A 14,143-nucleotide genomic window follows, 5' to 3' on the forward strand; every position below is an offset into this window, starting at 1 on the left:
TTGAGCCCCTTTCTTCCTCCCAGCTCTTCAGCTCTTTGTATTAGTGGGGCTGAAGGGGAGAACCGTGAGCTGTGGGGCAGCTGAGGATGGAGCAGAGCAATGGGAGGGACAAACATCATCCTCACCCCTCTGTGGTTCCCCGGCTGCAGCAGAAATGGATTCCGAGGACATCAAAGAGCTGCAAGAAGAAGTGATGGAGGAAATGGGAATCTCCATGGAGGAGCTGCAGGACATCATCAACAAGGAGCTGGAGAAGTGTGAGTACGTGAAGCAGAAGAAGCAGCAGCTTGAGGAGCTGGAGATGTATGTGAAACAGAAGGAAGAAGAGGTGGCTCATGTTGACCAGCTCTTTGATGATGCTTGGAGGTGAGAGCACTTGGAATTGTGGTTGTGGAGGTGAGAGCTTGTGTGGCTGAGTTGGGGCTCAGAGAGCAGAGATGGGGCAGGTTGGGTGGCAAAGCCTGATGTGCTGCCTGTTTCCCTTCCATGTAGACTGACATTGTACTGATTGACTTGTATGTGGTTACTGAGCACTCTGAATCCCTCTTGTAAATGCTTCTCCCTCACCTCATGATGGCTGTGTTTAATAACCACCTCCCCAGTGGTTCGTGTTTCTTCCAGCCATGCCTTGGGATATAATATTCCCTTTTCACGTCTCTCCCTCTCTTTCTTTATTCCCATCCCAGAGACTTTGATAAATGTGAGATGCTGGTAAAGGATTTGTATTCCAAGCTGGGCTTGGAGTACCGTGAGAGCAGCTCTGAGGAGGAGGACATGGTTGCCAAACCCTCTGAAGTGATTGAGATCCCGGATGATGATGACGACGACGACGTCATGAGCATCGATTCGGGATGGAAGAACAGTTCAGTATCTTATTGTACCCCATGGGGATGAGGAAAGAGCAGGGATAGGAGTGTCCTGGAGCAGGAGGGGAGTGAGGAGGATCAGAATAGGGGTAATGTAGAACTGCCCATCAGCCACAGTGGCCCTAAAGCAGATGGGAAGTGAGCTCACATGAGGGGCATCACTGCTGCTATGGTCTGCCAGGGCCTGTAACTGCCCCACAGTTCCTGGAGTTTAGGTTTGTTCAGGTGCTAAACTGGGGCTAGTTGTCATCCCCTTTGCTGTGGAGAAGCTGCAAGTGCAGCAAACATGTCTTAGAAAGGATAGGAAATAAAACTGCCTTTTTGAGTGTGTTTCCTGGCAGGACCAGATGATGCTTGTATGGTTGATGCTTGGTGCTTTAGTGGTTTGCTGTAGCTATAGTAATGGGAGGGTGGTTGGACTAGATGGTCTTGTAGGTCCTCTCCAACCTTGTGATTCTATGACTCTATGCTTCTCTCTGCTCCCTTTTCTTTCAGTGACTTACTAGGGCGGATTCTTCCTCCTCACTACATTTGTAATTACTTCTTTTCTCTCTAAACAGGTGATCCCAGTCCCGGAGTTGCCAAGGATCAGACTCTGGTGAGTTGGCAAAGAACTGACCACAGGGCATTTCTGCAGTGGGGTTTTGCTGGCACGCTCAGGATGTCGTTGTATTCAGTGGGGGTAAAAATCCACACTCTTTCATATTCTTTTCCTTTCCTTCCCTCCAGCTGCGGGAAGCCATGGCAGCAATGAGAAGATCTGCCCAGGATGTTCAGAAGTTTGTGGATGCTGTGCACAGGAGAACAAACACTCAGGATACACTGAAAGGTCAGTGTCAGCTTCCTGTATGTGCTGGCACTTCTGTGGGCCTCAGCCTCGATGCTGCCTGAATGCTAAACCTGTTGGTTTTCAGTTTGGAAAGGAAAACCACAGCTCTGTTCTTTCCTATTTCCTTGTTGGGAAGATTCATGAGGGTGTGTGGATTCTGAAGTCATATTTTGTTTCCTTAAACCCTTTTTAAATCCTAATAGTGATGGTGAATTTCTTGTAACATAAAAGCTTTTCAGTGCTGTGCCACCTTCCTTTGCTGATTGCTCCATCCTATAGAGCTGAGGCCCTTTACTGGCTGCGGCAAAGGAGAGCACTCCCTGCTTTGGGTCTGACAGATGTGCTTCCAGTTGCCAAGCACAGCAGAGTGAATCTCTGGGATGTTTCTAACCTATCTGTTTTCTGGGGGTAGATGCACAAACCCCTCAACAAGCTCCTGCTGCTCTCCAGCCTTCTGGACCTGCTGTGGGTGATCTGAGCAATGATGGAGATCTGAAGGTTGGCATGAGGATCCTGGGCAAGAAGAGAACCAAAACATGGCACAAAGGAACTCTGATTGCCATCCAGACGGTTGGTAGGTTTGAAGTGTCAGTCAGTGGTGCTCAGCTCTTTCTATATGGAATCACTGTGCCTTTATTGATGCTGAAACGTCTTCCAGGTGCTGGTAAGAAATACAAAGTGAAGTTTGACAATAAGGGGAAGAGTTTGCTTTCTGGCAATCACATCGCTTATGACTATCACCCCTCCCCGGACAAACACTACGTTGGGAGCAGAGTTGTGGCAAAATACAAAGATGGAGATCAAGTTTGGCTGTATGCTGGCATAGTGGCTGAAACACCGAACGTGAAGAACAAAGACAGGTATTCCTTCTCTACATCCATGTTTTTTTATTCCTTTTTTAATTAGAAGGGAGGAAATGTGCTGAAGTGGAAGCTAAGTTGCTTTCTGACCTCCCCAGGGTTAGTGCTGGCTGTTGTTCCTTCGCTTTTTCTTATCCATGAAAGCTTTGGGTGGAACTTCTGTTCTATTATTCAGATCCCTGAGTCAGAAGTTGGGTTTGGTAGTTCATTCAAATGATCATGCAGATATCAGCCTGCACTGCTCAGGGCGTGGAATGAGGAAAGAAGAGCCCTGAAGTGCTTTGTGCCAGCAGTGTTGTCTGGGCACATAATGAGAAGCGGCAGCAGAAGGTCTAAAGCAGTCCAATCAGCTGCATGCAGATGAGAGGCAGAGCTCCTTGGATGTGGTTTTTGGTTTGTGGTCTTTCTAAGAGAATTTAATCACCCTCCCACGCTCAGATGTGGCTCCTCCCAGCCGTGTGAAGCTCCATCTGATAAGTGTGGGATATCTGGGCAGAGCACCGCACTTATTAGTCGTGTTGAAATGCGCTCCTCCTGGCTGTTCTGCTCATCTCTCATAACCCTGACACAGCTCTGCATCCAAAAGTGTTACTTGGGGGCGTGCTTTTATTCTTATCTTTTTTCCTTATCTCTTTTCCTTCCCACTGAGTCGTGCAGTTCAGCCTTGTGGGTCCCATCTCACCTCCAGCCCTGGGCTCTTCCACATACGCCTCCTGTGTATCCTCCCACCCCTCAGCTCTCCCCTTGTGCTGCTCTCAGTCACAGCACGCAGATCTTCTGCTGTCCCAAAAGCTCTGAAAATATCTTTGTGGAGATGAAGAGCAATTAAACTCTTTGTTCTTCCCATCATTTTAGCTCCTGTGGTGGAGGTGAAGAGGTTTGGAACTGGGGGGAGGGGGGGCTGACTGTGCTGTGCTGCTGGAAAGCCTTTGGGCAGCTTCTGTTTGTTCACTTTGGGAGTGCAGACGTAGCTCAGAGCTGGGGAGGGTGGTTCAGAAGCAGCGAGGGAAGCAGCAGTCCTGCAAAGCCTGGAGCTCTGGGCAGGAGGGAACAATTCTGTCCATCCTCACACCTGACCCAGGGCATTTGGAGGTGGCAAAGTGGGGTTTCTCTGCTTTCATTCAGTGGCATTTCTAAGCCCTGCACTAAACACTGTGTTCTCTGTGCTATTGTCCAGGTTCTTGATCTTCTTTGATGATGGCTATGCTTCTTATGTCAAGGAGTGGGAGCTGTACCCAGTCTGCAGGCCACGTGAGTGACCTCTGCCTCTCCTGTGTCCTAATGCTGGAGTTACTTATGGTGCTGGTGGGAACACAAAAGAGCTTGTCCTGAGCCTGGAGGTCACGCACGCATTAGTGCTGTGCCTGTATGGATTTGCTTTGCATGCAGAGTGGGAGGAGGTGATGTTTTATTGCCTGCACAGCAGCGTGCTGCTGCTCCCTGGCATTGGTGTGGCTGTGCTGCCCAGCCTGATGGCTCTTAGCAGAAATCCATTAGATAAAGAGCTAAAGGACCTTTCCCCTGCCTCATTTCTCTCCCTTTCTATACAGTTAAGAAGACGTGGGAGGACATAGAGGATGTGTCGTGCCGGGACTTCATTGAGGAGTACATCAGTGCTTACCCCAACCGCCCCATGGTGCTGCTAAAGAATGGACAGCTGATCAAAACTGAATGGGAAGGGACCTGGTGGAAATCCAGGGTGGAAGAAGTGGACAGCAGTCTGGTCAAAATCCTCTTCCTGGTACGGCTGTTTCTCCTTTCCCATTGAGGGGGAGGATGGGGGGTGTGTTTGTGTGTGGGAGCTGAACCTGTGGGCCTGAGTGAACCCAGTTTCCTTGCTGGTGTCAGATGGGGCTCTGGAGCAGGCACACGTTTTGCTAACCTCTGCTTTGCTGGAAAGGTGAAGCTTTTCATTGCATGGTGAAAGCTCCAAAAACCCTTTTAATTGCGGTTTGCTCCCACAGTTGCACATGCAAAGTACTTCATAGGTGGTTCCAAAAACAGAATTCATCATCTGCAGCAGTTCTGTCCTGGTCCTTTCCTGCTCTAAGCTCCCAGCAGCGCCTTCTGTTCTATAGCAGTGCTGCTCTGAGAAGCTGAGCAGGAGCTGCAGTATTCTGGCTCAGTTTGTGCAGCAGAGGAGCAAACACTGGGTCTGCTTGGTTCCCTTCCTGTCTAAATAACTTCAACTGGGCACGATTCTCTGTTTGCTGCCTTTGCTTTCAGCTGCATGACCTTCCATAAGCCTTCACATCAATGCCTTGCCTCTTCTAAGTTAGGTTCTGTCGGCTTTAAGAGCATCACTAACATTTGCTGGCTCTGCATCCCTCGTCTAGGAAGATGTTGCTGTAGATGCTGTGAGTGTTGCATTCTCCTTGCTGCAGGATGACAAACGGTGTGAGTGGATTTACCGGGGATCCACACGCCTCGAGCCCATGTTCAGCATGAAAACCTCCACTGCCTCCACCCAGGAGAAGAAGCAGAGTGGACAGGCAAGGACTCGGCCCAATGTAGGTACGGAGCATTTTTGCTTTCCTGTGTAACTGGGAGCTCTGGAGTTGTTGTCTCTGTGTGTGTTTTGTGGTGTAGTTTTAAGCAGAACTCCCAGAGATGTGGGATTTAAGGTGGGTTTTACCTGCTGGATGTAGCAGAAGCAGCAAAATCTGCCTGGCTTGATTGGCTGTGACTCAAAGCTTTGCCAGTGGCCTACTGTTAATGGCCAGTGCTTCTCTTCTGCTTGCCCTGGGGACCGCATCAGTGTTTTGTGGCTCATGGAACAATCTCTGGCTGTTGTAAGGACTCTGTGTTGATTCTGAGCTCTTTTATTCCTCCCCCAAGGTGCTGTACGGAGCAAAGGCCCCGTAGTCCAATATACACAAGATCTGACCGGAGCTGGAACCCAATACAGACCCCTGGAGCAGATGCAGGCAGCCTCACTGGCAGCACAGCCCACTTCTCCTCAGCACACTGAGATGGAGTAAGTACTCAAATCACTTCTCTGCTTCTTTGCGTTCTGTCTGCAGTGCTCAGCCCTTTGGGGTGCTGCCCTTCCTGCATAGCAGTGCCTTCAGGTGCAGATTCTTGGCTGTGCAGATGTTTCTAGTTTTGCTTCTGGGGTGAACCGAAGAGGAAAGGCTGCAAGGAGGAGATGCTGGGGGTGGGGGAGCTGAGAGCTGAGCACCCCTGAGCCAGAATGCCCACGTTTAGCCAGGGCTAAAGCTTTGCACACGCTGCATTTCCCACTTAGAAAGCTTTGCTGCCTCTCTTCTGAAAATCTGAATTGCTCCCTCGTGACACGTCCAGGCTTTGGTCCTCGGCTGCCTTGCATTCCTCTGCTTGGACCGACCTGTGCACAGAACTCAATGGCTCACAGAGCACTGAGAACTCAGGATCAGCTGTTGGTCCGGGTGGTTGTGGACCAAATGTGTTCACTCTGAGTTCCATCCGAGCTCCCCACGTATCTCCTGCTGCTGGGGGCCCGGGGGGGACCATCGTGGAGGGCCGGGACGGTGCTGAAGGAGGCCTGGATGGAGGAAGGACTCAGCCTGGTGACGAAGGGAACGTGTCTGAGAACACTGGGACACCTGAGTGCGTGCTCTGGGACCCTGAGAGCCTTACAGGGGAGAGGGAAGCTGCCCCGGTTCATTTTTGTCACCACTGTGGATATCCCATCCGAATTTATGGACACCTGACCCCCTGTCAGCACATTTTCTGCTGTCACTGCATTTTACTGCATGGGCTGAAAGGCAAACGGAGATGCCCCAGCTGTGAGGAACCTGTGCAGCACGTGAAGTTTTACTCACCAGATGCTCTGTAGGTGTAGCAGTGTGTAAGAACCCCATCTGCCCCCAAAGCTCCGTTCTCAGCATGGGGTTCCCCTCTAAATGCAGTGTGATGTGACTCGTGCTGCTCCTGGATGTGGGGATTCAGTAGGAAATGATCATCTTGCACCAACCTGACTGAGATTTGAGAACTGAAGCTTCAAGCAGAGCCCCTCTTCTCCAGCAGAACCCAAAGGAGAGAGACTCTGCTAAGGGAAGTGGTCCACCCCCAGAAAGCAGGGCTGGCTCCTGCATGGGGGCTCCCCCGGGACATGGGGGACGGGGACAGTGGGGCACCCCGAGCTGCCCAGCAGGGCACAACAGGAAGGCACTGAAGTTGGATGCTCAGGATCAGACTTCAGTCTCGCTGCCCAACGAATCCCTCCGTTCCCATTTAACCATCCTCACAGAAACACTTTTTCTTCCCTCTCCTGCTTTGCCTTCAGGATCTTGTTGTCAGATCTAGTGAAGCAGACACTACAGATGTTTCCTTATCCTGCCTTTAAGAATTAAGCTGTTTCAAAGCCAGCCCTGCTCCATCGTTGCCCTGAGGCAGCGTGCTGTGTCCCTCCAGGAACACTTTGGGGTTAAACGTTGTTTCTTAGATCATTAAAAGTGAGAGAACTGTTTCTTTGCTGCCCAGTTTTATTTGCTCTGAGGGAAGGTCAGCTCTCCTACTCCTCCAGCCCCACTTCCAGCCTTGCTGTGGAGCTCCTCATTGCTGTTCCTTTATAAACTGCTGCCAGCAGCCTTGTTCTCTTGCTCCTGAAGTTCTTAGGTGTGCTTTACACCTCCCTTTCAAACAGGTTTGCTGCAGTTGCCAACCCCTCTGCCTTTCTGCCCTGATAACAGCTGTGTTCTTCCTCTTGCTGGCTGGGCTGTGCTCTGTTTCAGCCATGGAAATGGACTGAGGATCTCTGCAGTTTCTCTCTGCTGCTGTGCATCCCCTGCAGGGCTGTCAGGGATTCCCCAGAGCCGCTCAGTGGGTGCTGGTGTTTTATCCCCGTGTCTCATCTGACTTTACTGCTTGGCACACGGACATAGGAGTGCTCTGTACCTCTGATCCCTCCCACTGATCGGTGCTGAGGCACAAACCCAGGCTCTGAGCTCTCATTCCTGCTGATATGGGTTTTCTTTGTGCCCTGTAACAACCAGCTGTGTGTCAGCACTCACTATTGGGCTGCTGCAGGGTCATTTATGCCACGTGAGCAGTCAGGTTTACAGGGCTGTGAGGACGAACCTGCTCACTGTGTTAGCAGGATGCTGTCACTAACCTGGGGGGGAACTGGGCTGCTGCACCTCATCAGTTGCTGCCCTTTGTCCCTCCTGCAGGTGCTCTGACAGTCTGCTGGCCCAGTCGAGGAAGCAGGTGGCCAAGAAGAGCACATCCTTCCGTCCCGGCTCAGGGCAGTTGTCGCCTTCACCTCCTGTGCTGAGTGATGCACCTCCACCAGGAAGGGCAGCTGCAGCCCAGCAGCATCGGTGAGCACAGCAGAGCCCTGGGCAGTGTGTGGTGCTGGGAGGGATTTGGGGTTGGGTTGGGTTGAGTTGGTTTTTGCCAGCTCCCAATTGTTTGTCACCTTACTTCACTATCCCCCCCAGACAACTGCTGGCTGCGTTTTGTCGTTGGTGTGAGCTTGGCAAGTCTCTTATCAGTTCTGCCCAGTGCTCAGCCCTGGCCAGAGTCTGTAAAACTGCTTGTTTGCAGAGGGCTCGAGTTTCTATGAACGTTCTGGTGCTTCTGAGGGGAGCTGGTGTTAATCTGTGTCTGCAGGTGGGGCAGCTTTGTGTCACAGCCGCCCATCTACATGCCATGAGGCTGTGGGCAGCTTCTTGCTCCCTCCTGATCTCCCTTCTGGCAGTGCTTTTCAGTTCAGAACTGCCTGGCGATGCTCCCTCCCTCCCATTGGGACACACTCAGCCTTTTTGTCAGGCAGAGCAGCAGCTCAGGTCTAACTAAACTCAGCAGCAAAGCTTCCAAGCCATCCCAGTGTGTGCAAACAGCTGCTGTGATGGGAATGAATCCCCCAATGCTCTCTGCAGGATGAGAGGAGGAATAGGGCCATGGCTGCTCACTGTCCTCCTTTCCCCATTGGCAGCTTCCCCAGTGGGCCAGCGGGCGCAACGCAGCTCTTCCATGGCATGATGGACCGCGTGCCCAACGAGCCGTCATACCGCGCACCGCTGGAGAAGCTCTTCTACCTGCCCCACGTCTGCAGCTACACCTGCCTGTCCCGCGTGCGGCCTGTGCGCAGTGATCAGTACCGCAGCAAGAACCCGCTGCTCATCCCTCTGCTCTACGACTTCAGGAGGATGACAGCCCGTCGCAGGGTGAACCGTAAGATGGGCTTCCACGTCATCTATAAAACACCGTGCGGGCTCTGCCTGCGTAGCATGGCCGAGATCGAGCGTTACCTCTTCGAGACCGACTGTGACTTCCTCTTCCTGGAGATGTTCTGTTTGGATCCCTACGTCTTGGTGGATCGCAAGTTCCAGCCTTACAAACCTTACTATTACATTGCTGACATCACCAAGGGCCGCGAGGACGTGCCGCTGTCCTGTGTCAATGAGATCGACAGCACACCACCGCCACAGGTGGCCTATAGCAAAGAGCGCATCCCCGGCAAGGGAGTCTTCATCAACACGGGCTGGGAGTTCCTGGTGGGCTGCGACTGCAGGGACGGCTGCAGGGACAAGTAGGTGATGCTGCAGCTGCTCAGCTTTCCCTCCTGCTCAGCACACAATGCTGTGTGGCCACGTTGGGCTGCAGCTTTGGGGCCCTGTCTGCTGCCTGCCTGCACACAGCAGGGCTCAGCTTTCCCTTCCTGCCCAACCGGTGTGCACAGATCAATTCTGTTGGGGGCTAAGATGAGTTTGGTTTGGTTTCTTCCCTCTCTGCTTGCAGATCTAAGTGTGCCTGTCACCAGCTGACAGTCCAGGCGACTGGCTGCACCCCGGGAGGGCAGATCAACCCCAACTCGGGGTACCAGCACAAGAGGCTGGAGGAGTGCCTCCCAACTGGGTGAGTGTGCACCCGATTAGGGCTCCATAGCCCTCCATTGCCCTCCATTGCCTTCCATTGCCCTCCACTGCCTTCCATTGCCCTCCTCTCCCCCTCCTCTCCCCTTCCTGTGCCCCCCTCCTGTACTCCTCTCCCTCTGCCCTCCCCTTCCTCTCCCCTTCCTCTCCCCTCCTCTCCCCGTCCCATCCCCTCACCCTCAGACCTGTCTGCCTAATGTGAGGACAACTCTTCTCTCAGACAGCTGACGCTGCTCCTCCTTTCTTTCAGGGTTTACGAATGTAACAAGAGGTGCAAATGCAACGTCAACATGTGTACCAACCGCCTGGTCCAGCACGGGCTGCAGGTCAGGCTGCAGCTGTTCAAGACTCAGAACAAGGGCTGGGGCATCCGCTGCCTTGATGACATTGCTAAGGGCTCCTTCGTCTGCATCTATGCAGGTAGGGCTGACAGCTTTGACTGGAGATGGGTGCTGTGTAAAGCAAAGCATAGATCGTGGTCTATGAGGGCTGCAGTGTCCCCCTGTGGGCCCAGCGGGGTTACAGCACCGTGGGGTATCGGAGTGACTGGAAACTCACCCTTTGTTTCCTGCTTACCAGGGAAAATCCTCACGGACGACTTCGCCGACAAAGAAGGTTTAGAGATGGGGGATGAATACTTTGCCAACCTGGATCACATCGAGAGTGTGGAGAACTTCAAGGAGGGCTATGAGAGTGATGCCAAGTGCTCGTCTGACAGCAGCGGGGTGGACCTGAAGGACGATGAGGAAGACAACACGGGCACGGAGGAGCAGGAGGAGTCCAACGAGGACAGCTCTGACGACAACTTCTGCAAGGACGAGGGCTTCAACACCAGCTCGGTGTGGCGCAGCTACGCCACACGGCGACAGACTCGAGGCCAGAAGGAGAACGGGCTCTTGGAGACAGCGTCTAAAGACTCTGGGCTCACACCGCGGGTCGGCCACGATGAGGCCGCGGCTGCTGCCTCCTGTAAACTGCCCGTGTCTGAGGAGAGCTCCAAGAACAAAGTGGCCTCATGGCTCAGCTCCAACAGTGTGGCTGACAGCTTCCAGGACAACAACAGCACCTCGTCCTTTAAGATGAGCGAAGAGGCCAAAGGCTGCAGGGCTGAGCCTGCCCCGGGGGGAGCAGAGGGAGAGGCAAAGGCACTGAAGAAGGATGTGAGTTGGGGGGGCTCAGCCTCTGCCCTAAGGGGACATGGAGACCTACTGGGTGCTGGGTGGGGGTGGGGGAGGGTGGGGGTGGTCTGTGCTCATCCTCTTGAGGAGGGGACATGGAGGACATGGAGACCCACTGGGTGGAGGAGCTGTGGTTGTAAATGGGCCCTTTTAGAGCACCCCAAAACAAAAAAGGAGGGGGGATTTTCCTCATCAACGTTTCTTTTCCTGCAGGAACCTGAAGATTCACGCAGACTTCCCGGGTGAGGCTCCTTCCATCCTATTTTTCCTTCTTCTTATCATTTATTCTTGCCCAATTTGCTTTTGAATGAAGCTGCCACCCCCACCTCTGTTAAATGTCCAGATGGATCTGAGCAGCTGGGTTGGGGGGTGGTTTGGGAGCTGGAGGTGCTTTTTTCTTTGAGCTCTGCTTTCCCATCCACCTCTGAGCTCTTCTCCTCTCCCCTGCAGGCTCAGCGACATGGGCAGGATGTACGGCTACAACCCCAGCCCCCCTAAACTGGAAGGGGTGCGCAGACCCACCAGCAAAACAGCTCTGCTGCAGAGCAGGCGGCACTTGGCGCTGCTGCAGCTCCGTGCTGAGGTCAGCTGCCCCGAGGGACCCCCGAGCTGTCCCCTGTGCTGCTGGTTGTCACCTGCTGCTCTCCTTTGAGTGCCAGTGGTTCCTCATTGAGGTTAACAGGGGAGTTCAGGCCGCCTTCTGGTCAATGTCTCTCCATTCTGAAGGCTCTGGGATTCAGCTTTTATGCAGGAGGGTGGCACAGTGCCCTGCTCTGCACCCTGGGTTTGAGCATGCTGTGCACTGTAAGTGGTGGGGGGGGGGTCTTTGTATTTGGGGTATTGCCTACAAGACCCAAACGGAGCCCATTCATCCCCCAGAGCCTCAGCACTGTGTGGCTTAGCCTGGTGCCAGCATTCCTGTGGGGTGGGGGGTTCCTCTACCTGAGGAGAGGAGAGAGCTCTTGGGCAGGGGGGGAGCCCTGTGGGAGCCCTTGGGGAGGGGGGAGCCCTGTGGGAGCCCTCCCTGTGCTCAGGAGCTGTGATGGCACTTCCAGGACGTGCTGACCTTATCCAGCAGCACCGACAGCGATGGGGACAACGGGCCCAAGGTGGAAGGGCAGCCCCAAAGCACCGCCAACGACAGCGATGACATCCAGACCATCTCATCCGGCTCTGAGGAGGAGGAAGGGGACGAGAAGAAGAATTTGTCTGGTTCAGGTGAGAGCATGGAAGGCAAAAGGGGCTGCCCCACACCCATAGGGATGTTGTAGGGGGGTGTTGAGGAGGAGGGGTGGGAAGGATGATGTGAGATGACGATGTGGGATGATGCACTGAGATGATGTGGGATTCATTAGGACATTGTGGGGTGCATTGGGATGATGTGAGATGATGATGTGAGATGATGCATTGAGATGGTGTGGGATGCATTAGGATATTGGCTGCATTGGGATGCATTGGGGTGATGTAGGATGTGAGATGATGAGGTGGGATGATGCATTGAGATGATGTGGGATGCATTAGGACATTGTGGGGTGCATTGGGATGCATTGGGGTGATGTAGGATGTGAGATGATGATGAAGTGGGATGCATGGGGTGCTGGGGAGCTGAGCTGCATACTGAGGTGGGGGAAGATGGAGGAGCTGACACTGTGGGTTCCTCCCTCAGGGCCCATGAAGAGGCAGGTTGCAGTGAAATCCACACGAGGTTTTGCCCTGAAATCCACCCACGGCATCGCCATCAAATCCACCAACATGGCAGCGGCTGAGAAGGGAGACAGTGCTCCGGTGTGCAAAACCACACGGCAGTTCTACGACGGAGAGGAGTCCTGTTACATCATCGATGCGAAACTGGAAGGGAACCTGGGCCGGTACCTCAACGTGAGCACGGGGCTGAGGGAGGGATGGGGTGATGCAGGGGGAGGATGTGGGGTGAAGATGTGGGGTGAGGATGTGGGATGCACTGAGATGATGTGGGGTGAGGATGATGAGTGGGATGATGATGATGCAGTGGGATGATGCAGTGGGATTAAGCATTGGGATGTGTTGGGATGCATTGAGTTGCATTGGGATGGTGTGGGATGCATTGGGATGATATGGGGTGTATTGGGTTGATGTGGGATGCATTGGGTTGATGTTGGATGATGGTGTGTGGTGCATTGAGTTGATGTGGGATGCATTGGGATGATATGGGGTATATTGGGGTGATGTGGGATGCATTGGGATGATATGGGATGATGGTGTGGGATGCATTGGGATGATATGGGCTGCACTGGGCTGCATTGTGTTGATGTGGGCCACGTTGCTCTCAGTATTGTCTCCCATTTGTGGGTCTTTCTGCCCCCCATCTCAGCACTCACAGCTCTGTTCCTTTGCAGCACAGCTGCAGCCCCAACCTCTTCGTGCAGAATGTCTTTGTGGACACTCACGATCTCCGCTTCCCGTGGGTCGCCTTCTTCGCCAGCAAGTAAATGGGGCAGAGGGGGCTGCAATCTATGGGTCAGGCCCTGCCTGAGCTGTGGGGCTGGGTGGAGAGGAGGGGGCTGAGAGAGCGCCCAGCAGTGCAGGACTTGGGAGCTGCTGCTGTGGGGCAGCGTTCAGCCCCCACTGTGCCCCATAGCAGTGGGTTGGATGGTGGGAGGTGGGGGGGGAGTCCCATTGGGGGAGCAGCTCCTCCTCCACGAGCTGCCTTTCATTGCAGGAGGATCCGGGCTGGCACGGAGCTGACATGGGATTATAACTACGAGGTGGGCAGCGTGGAGGGCAAAGAGCTGCTGTGCTGCTGCGGGGCCATTGAGTGCAGAGGGAGGCTGTTGTGAGCTCCGCTGAGCTGAACTGTGAGCTGCTGGGGGGGGGGGCACAGCCCCTCACCCCTGTCTGAACCTGTGCTGTTTTGGGGCTGGGGGGGTTGACCCCATAGAGCCCTCCCTGCTGTTCCTATTGCTGCCCCACTGGGGGTCCTCTGAGGTTGCAAGGGGGGGCTGAGGGGAGGAGCCCCCCCCCCCCTCTGTTCTGTGATGTAAAGAATTGGTGTTAAAAAGCAATAAAATGGGGTTTTCTACACCTTCATACAGCACAATGCCCCCCAACAACCCCCCCATTGGTTACTGATGTATTTAAGCACCGTCTCTTCTTATTAGCTGGTTGTTATTATTAATAATAATTAATAATAATCGGTTATTTTTCCAACTTTATTAATATATAATTTCTTTTAACCTTTAAAAAAACAAAACCAGAAACAAAACTGACACATTTTGGTCTGATGGCGGTTAATGGTCCTTCCCACCCCCCAAACCCCCCCCACCCCCAAACCTCATCATCTCCCCCCTTCATTACAGGAGGCAGAGCCCCCCCACCCCCCCCTTAATAAATAGAAACTCATTGCTCATCGGTCCCCTCTGCCCCACGGGGGGGGTTGGGGGGGGGGGCCCATTTGAGCCCCACAGAGGAGGAATGGAGGGTGGGGGGCTGCAGCAGCGCTGACCCCACAGCTCCATGTTGGCCCAAATCATGGCACGACTTCATCTGCTCCTCCATTGGAGGCCTTTGGGGG

The 14,143-nt window shown here is 53.6% G+C and overlaps 1 protein-coding gene across 6 annotated transcripts in view; it reads left to right on the forward strand.

Annotated features, from left to right (window-relative positions):
• Positions 1 to 13,784, forward strand: part of SETDB1 (SET domain bifurcated histone lysine methyltransferase 1) — a 15,356-nt gene extending 1,572 nt beyond the window's left edge. For 2 of the 6 annotated variants that reach the window (XM_015884706.2, XM_015884704.2), the window contains exons 2-22: positions 150 to 366; positions 687 to 862; positions 1,427 to 1,464; positions 1,596 to 1,695; positions 2,108 to 2,269; positions 2,354 to 2,555; positions 3,733 to 3,806; positions 4,106 to 4,296; positions 4,892 to 5,069; positions 5,394 to 5,532; positions 7,709 to 7,858; positions 8,476 to 9,072; positions 9,282 to 9,398; positions 9,666 to 9,835; positions 9,995 to 10,575; positions 10,807 to 10,835; positions 11,044 to 11,176; positions 11,649 to 11,811; positions 12,260 to 12,471; positions 12,969 to 13,057; positions 13,292 to 13,784. In XM_015884706.2, the coding sequence (XP_015740192.1) occupies positions 155 to 366; positions 687 to 862; positions 1,427 to 1,464; positions 1,596 to 1,695; positions 2,108 to 2,269; positions 2,354 to 2,555; positions 3,733 to 3,806; positions 4,106 to 4,296; positions 4,892 to 5,069; positions 5,394 to 5,532; positions 7,709 to 7,858; positions 8,476 to 9,072; positions 9,282 to 9,398; positions 9,666 to 9,835; positions 9,995 to 10,575; positions 10,807 to 10,835; positions 11,044 to 11,176; positions 11,649 to 11,811; positions 12,260 to 12,471; positions 12,969 to 13,057; positions 13,292 to 13,409 (3,831 nt within the window). In that variant the 5' untranslated portion in view covers positions 150 to 154 and the 3' untranslated portion in view covers positions 13,410 to 13,784. Of the gene's footprint in view, positions 1 to 149; positions 367 to 686; positions 863 to 1,426; positions 1,465 to 1,595; positions 1,696 to 2,107; positions 2,270 to 2,353; positions 2,556 to 3,732; positions 3,807 to 4,105; positions 4,297 to 4,891; positions 5,070 to 5,393; positions 5,533 to 5,858; positions 7,673 to 7,708; positions 7,859 to 8,475; positions 9,073 to 9,281; positions 9,399 to 9,665; positions 9,836 to 9,994; positions 10,576 to 10,806; positions 10,836 to 11,043; positions 11,177 to 11,648; positions 11,812 to 12,259; positions 12,472 to 12,968; positions 13,058 to 13,291 lie in introns of those variants that run through there. The other 4 variants (XM_015884707.2, XM_015884705.2, XM_015884710.2 and 1 more) reach the window with 3 other exon arrangements.
• The last annotated feature ends 359 nt before the right edge of the window (positions 13,785 to 14,143 follow it).

Source organism: Coturnix japonica, chromosome 25 (assembly GCF_001577835.2).
Source record: "Coturnix japonica isolate 7356 chromosome 25, Coturnix japonica 2.1, whole genome shotgun sequence".
Lineage (NCBI taxonomy): Eukaryota > Metazoa > Chordata > Aves > Galliformes > Phasianidae > Coturnix > Coturnix japonica.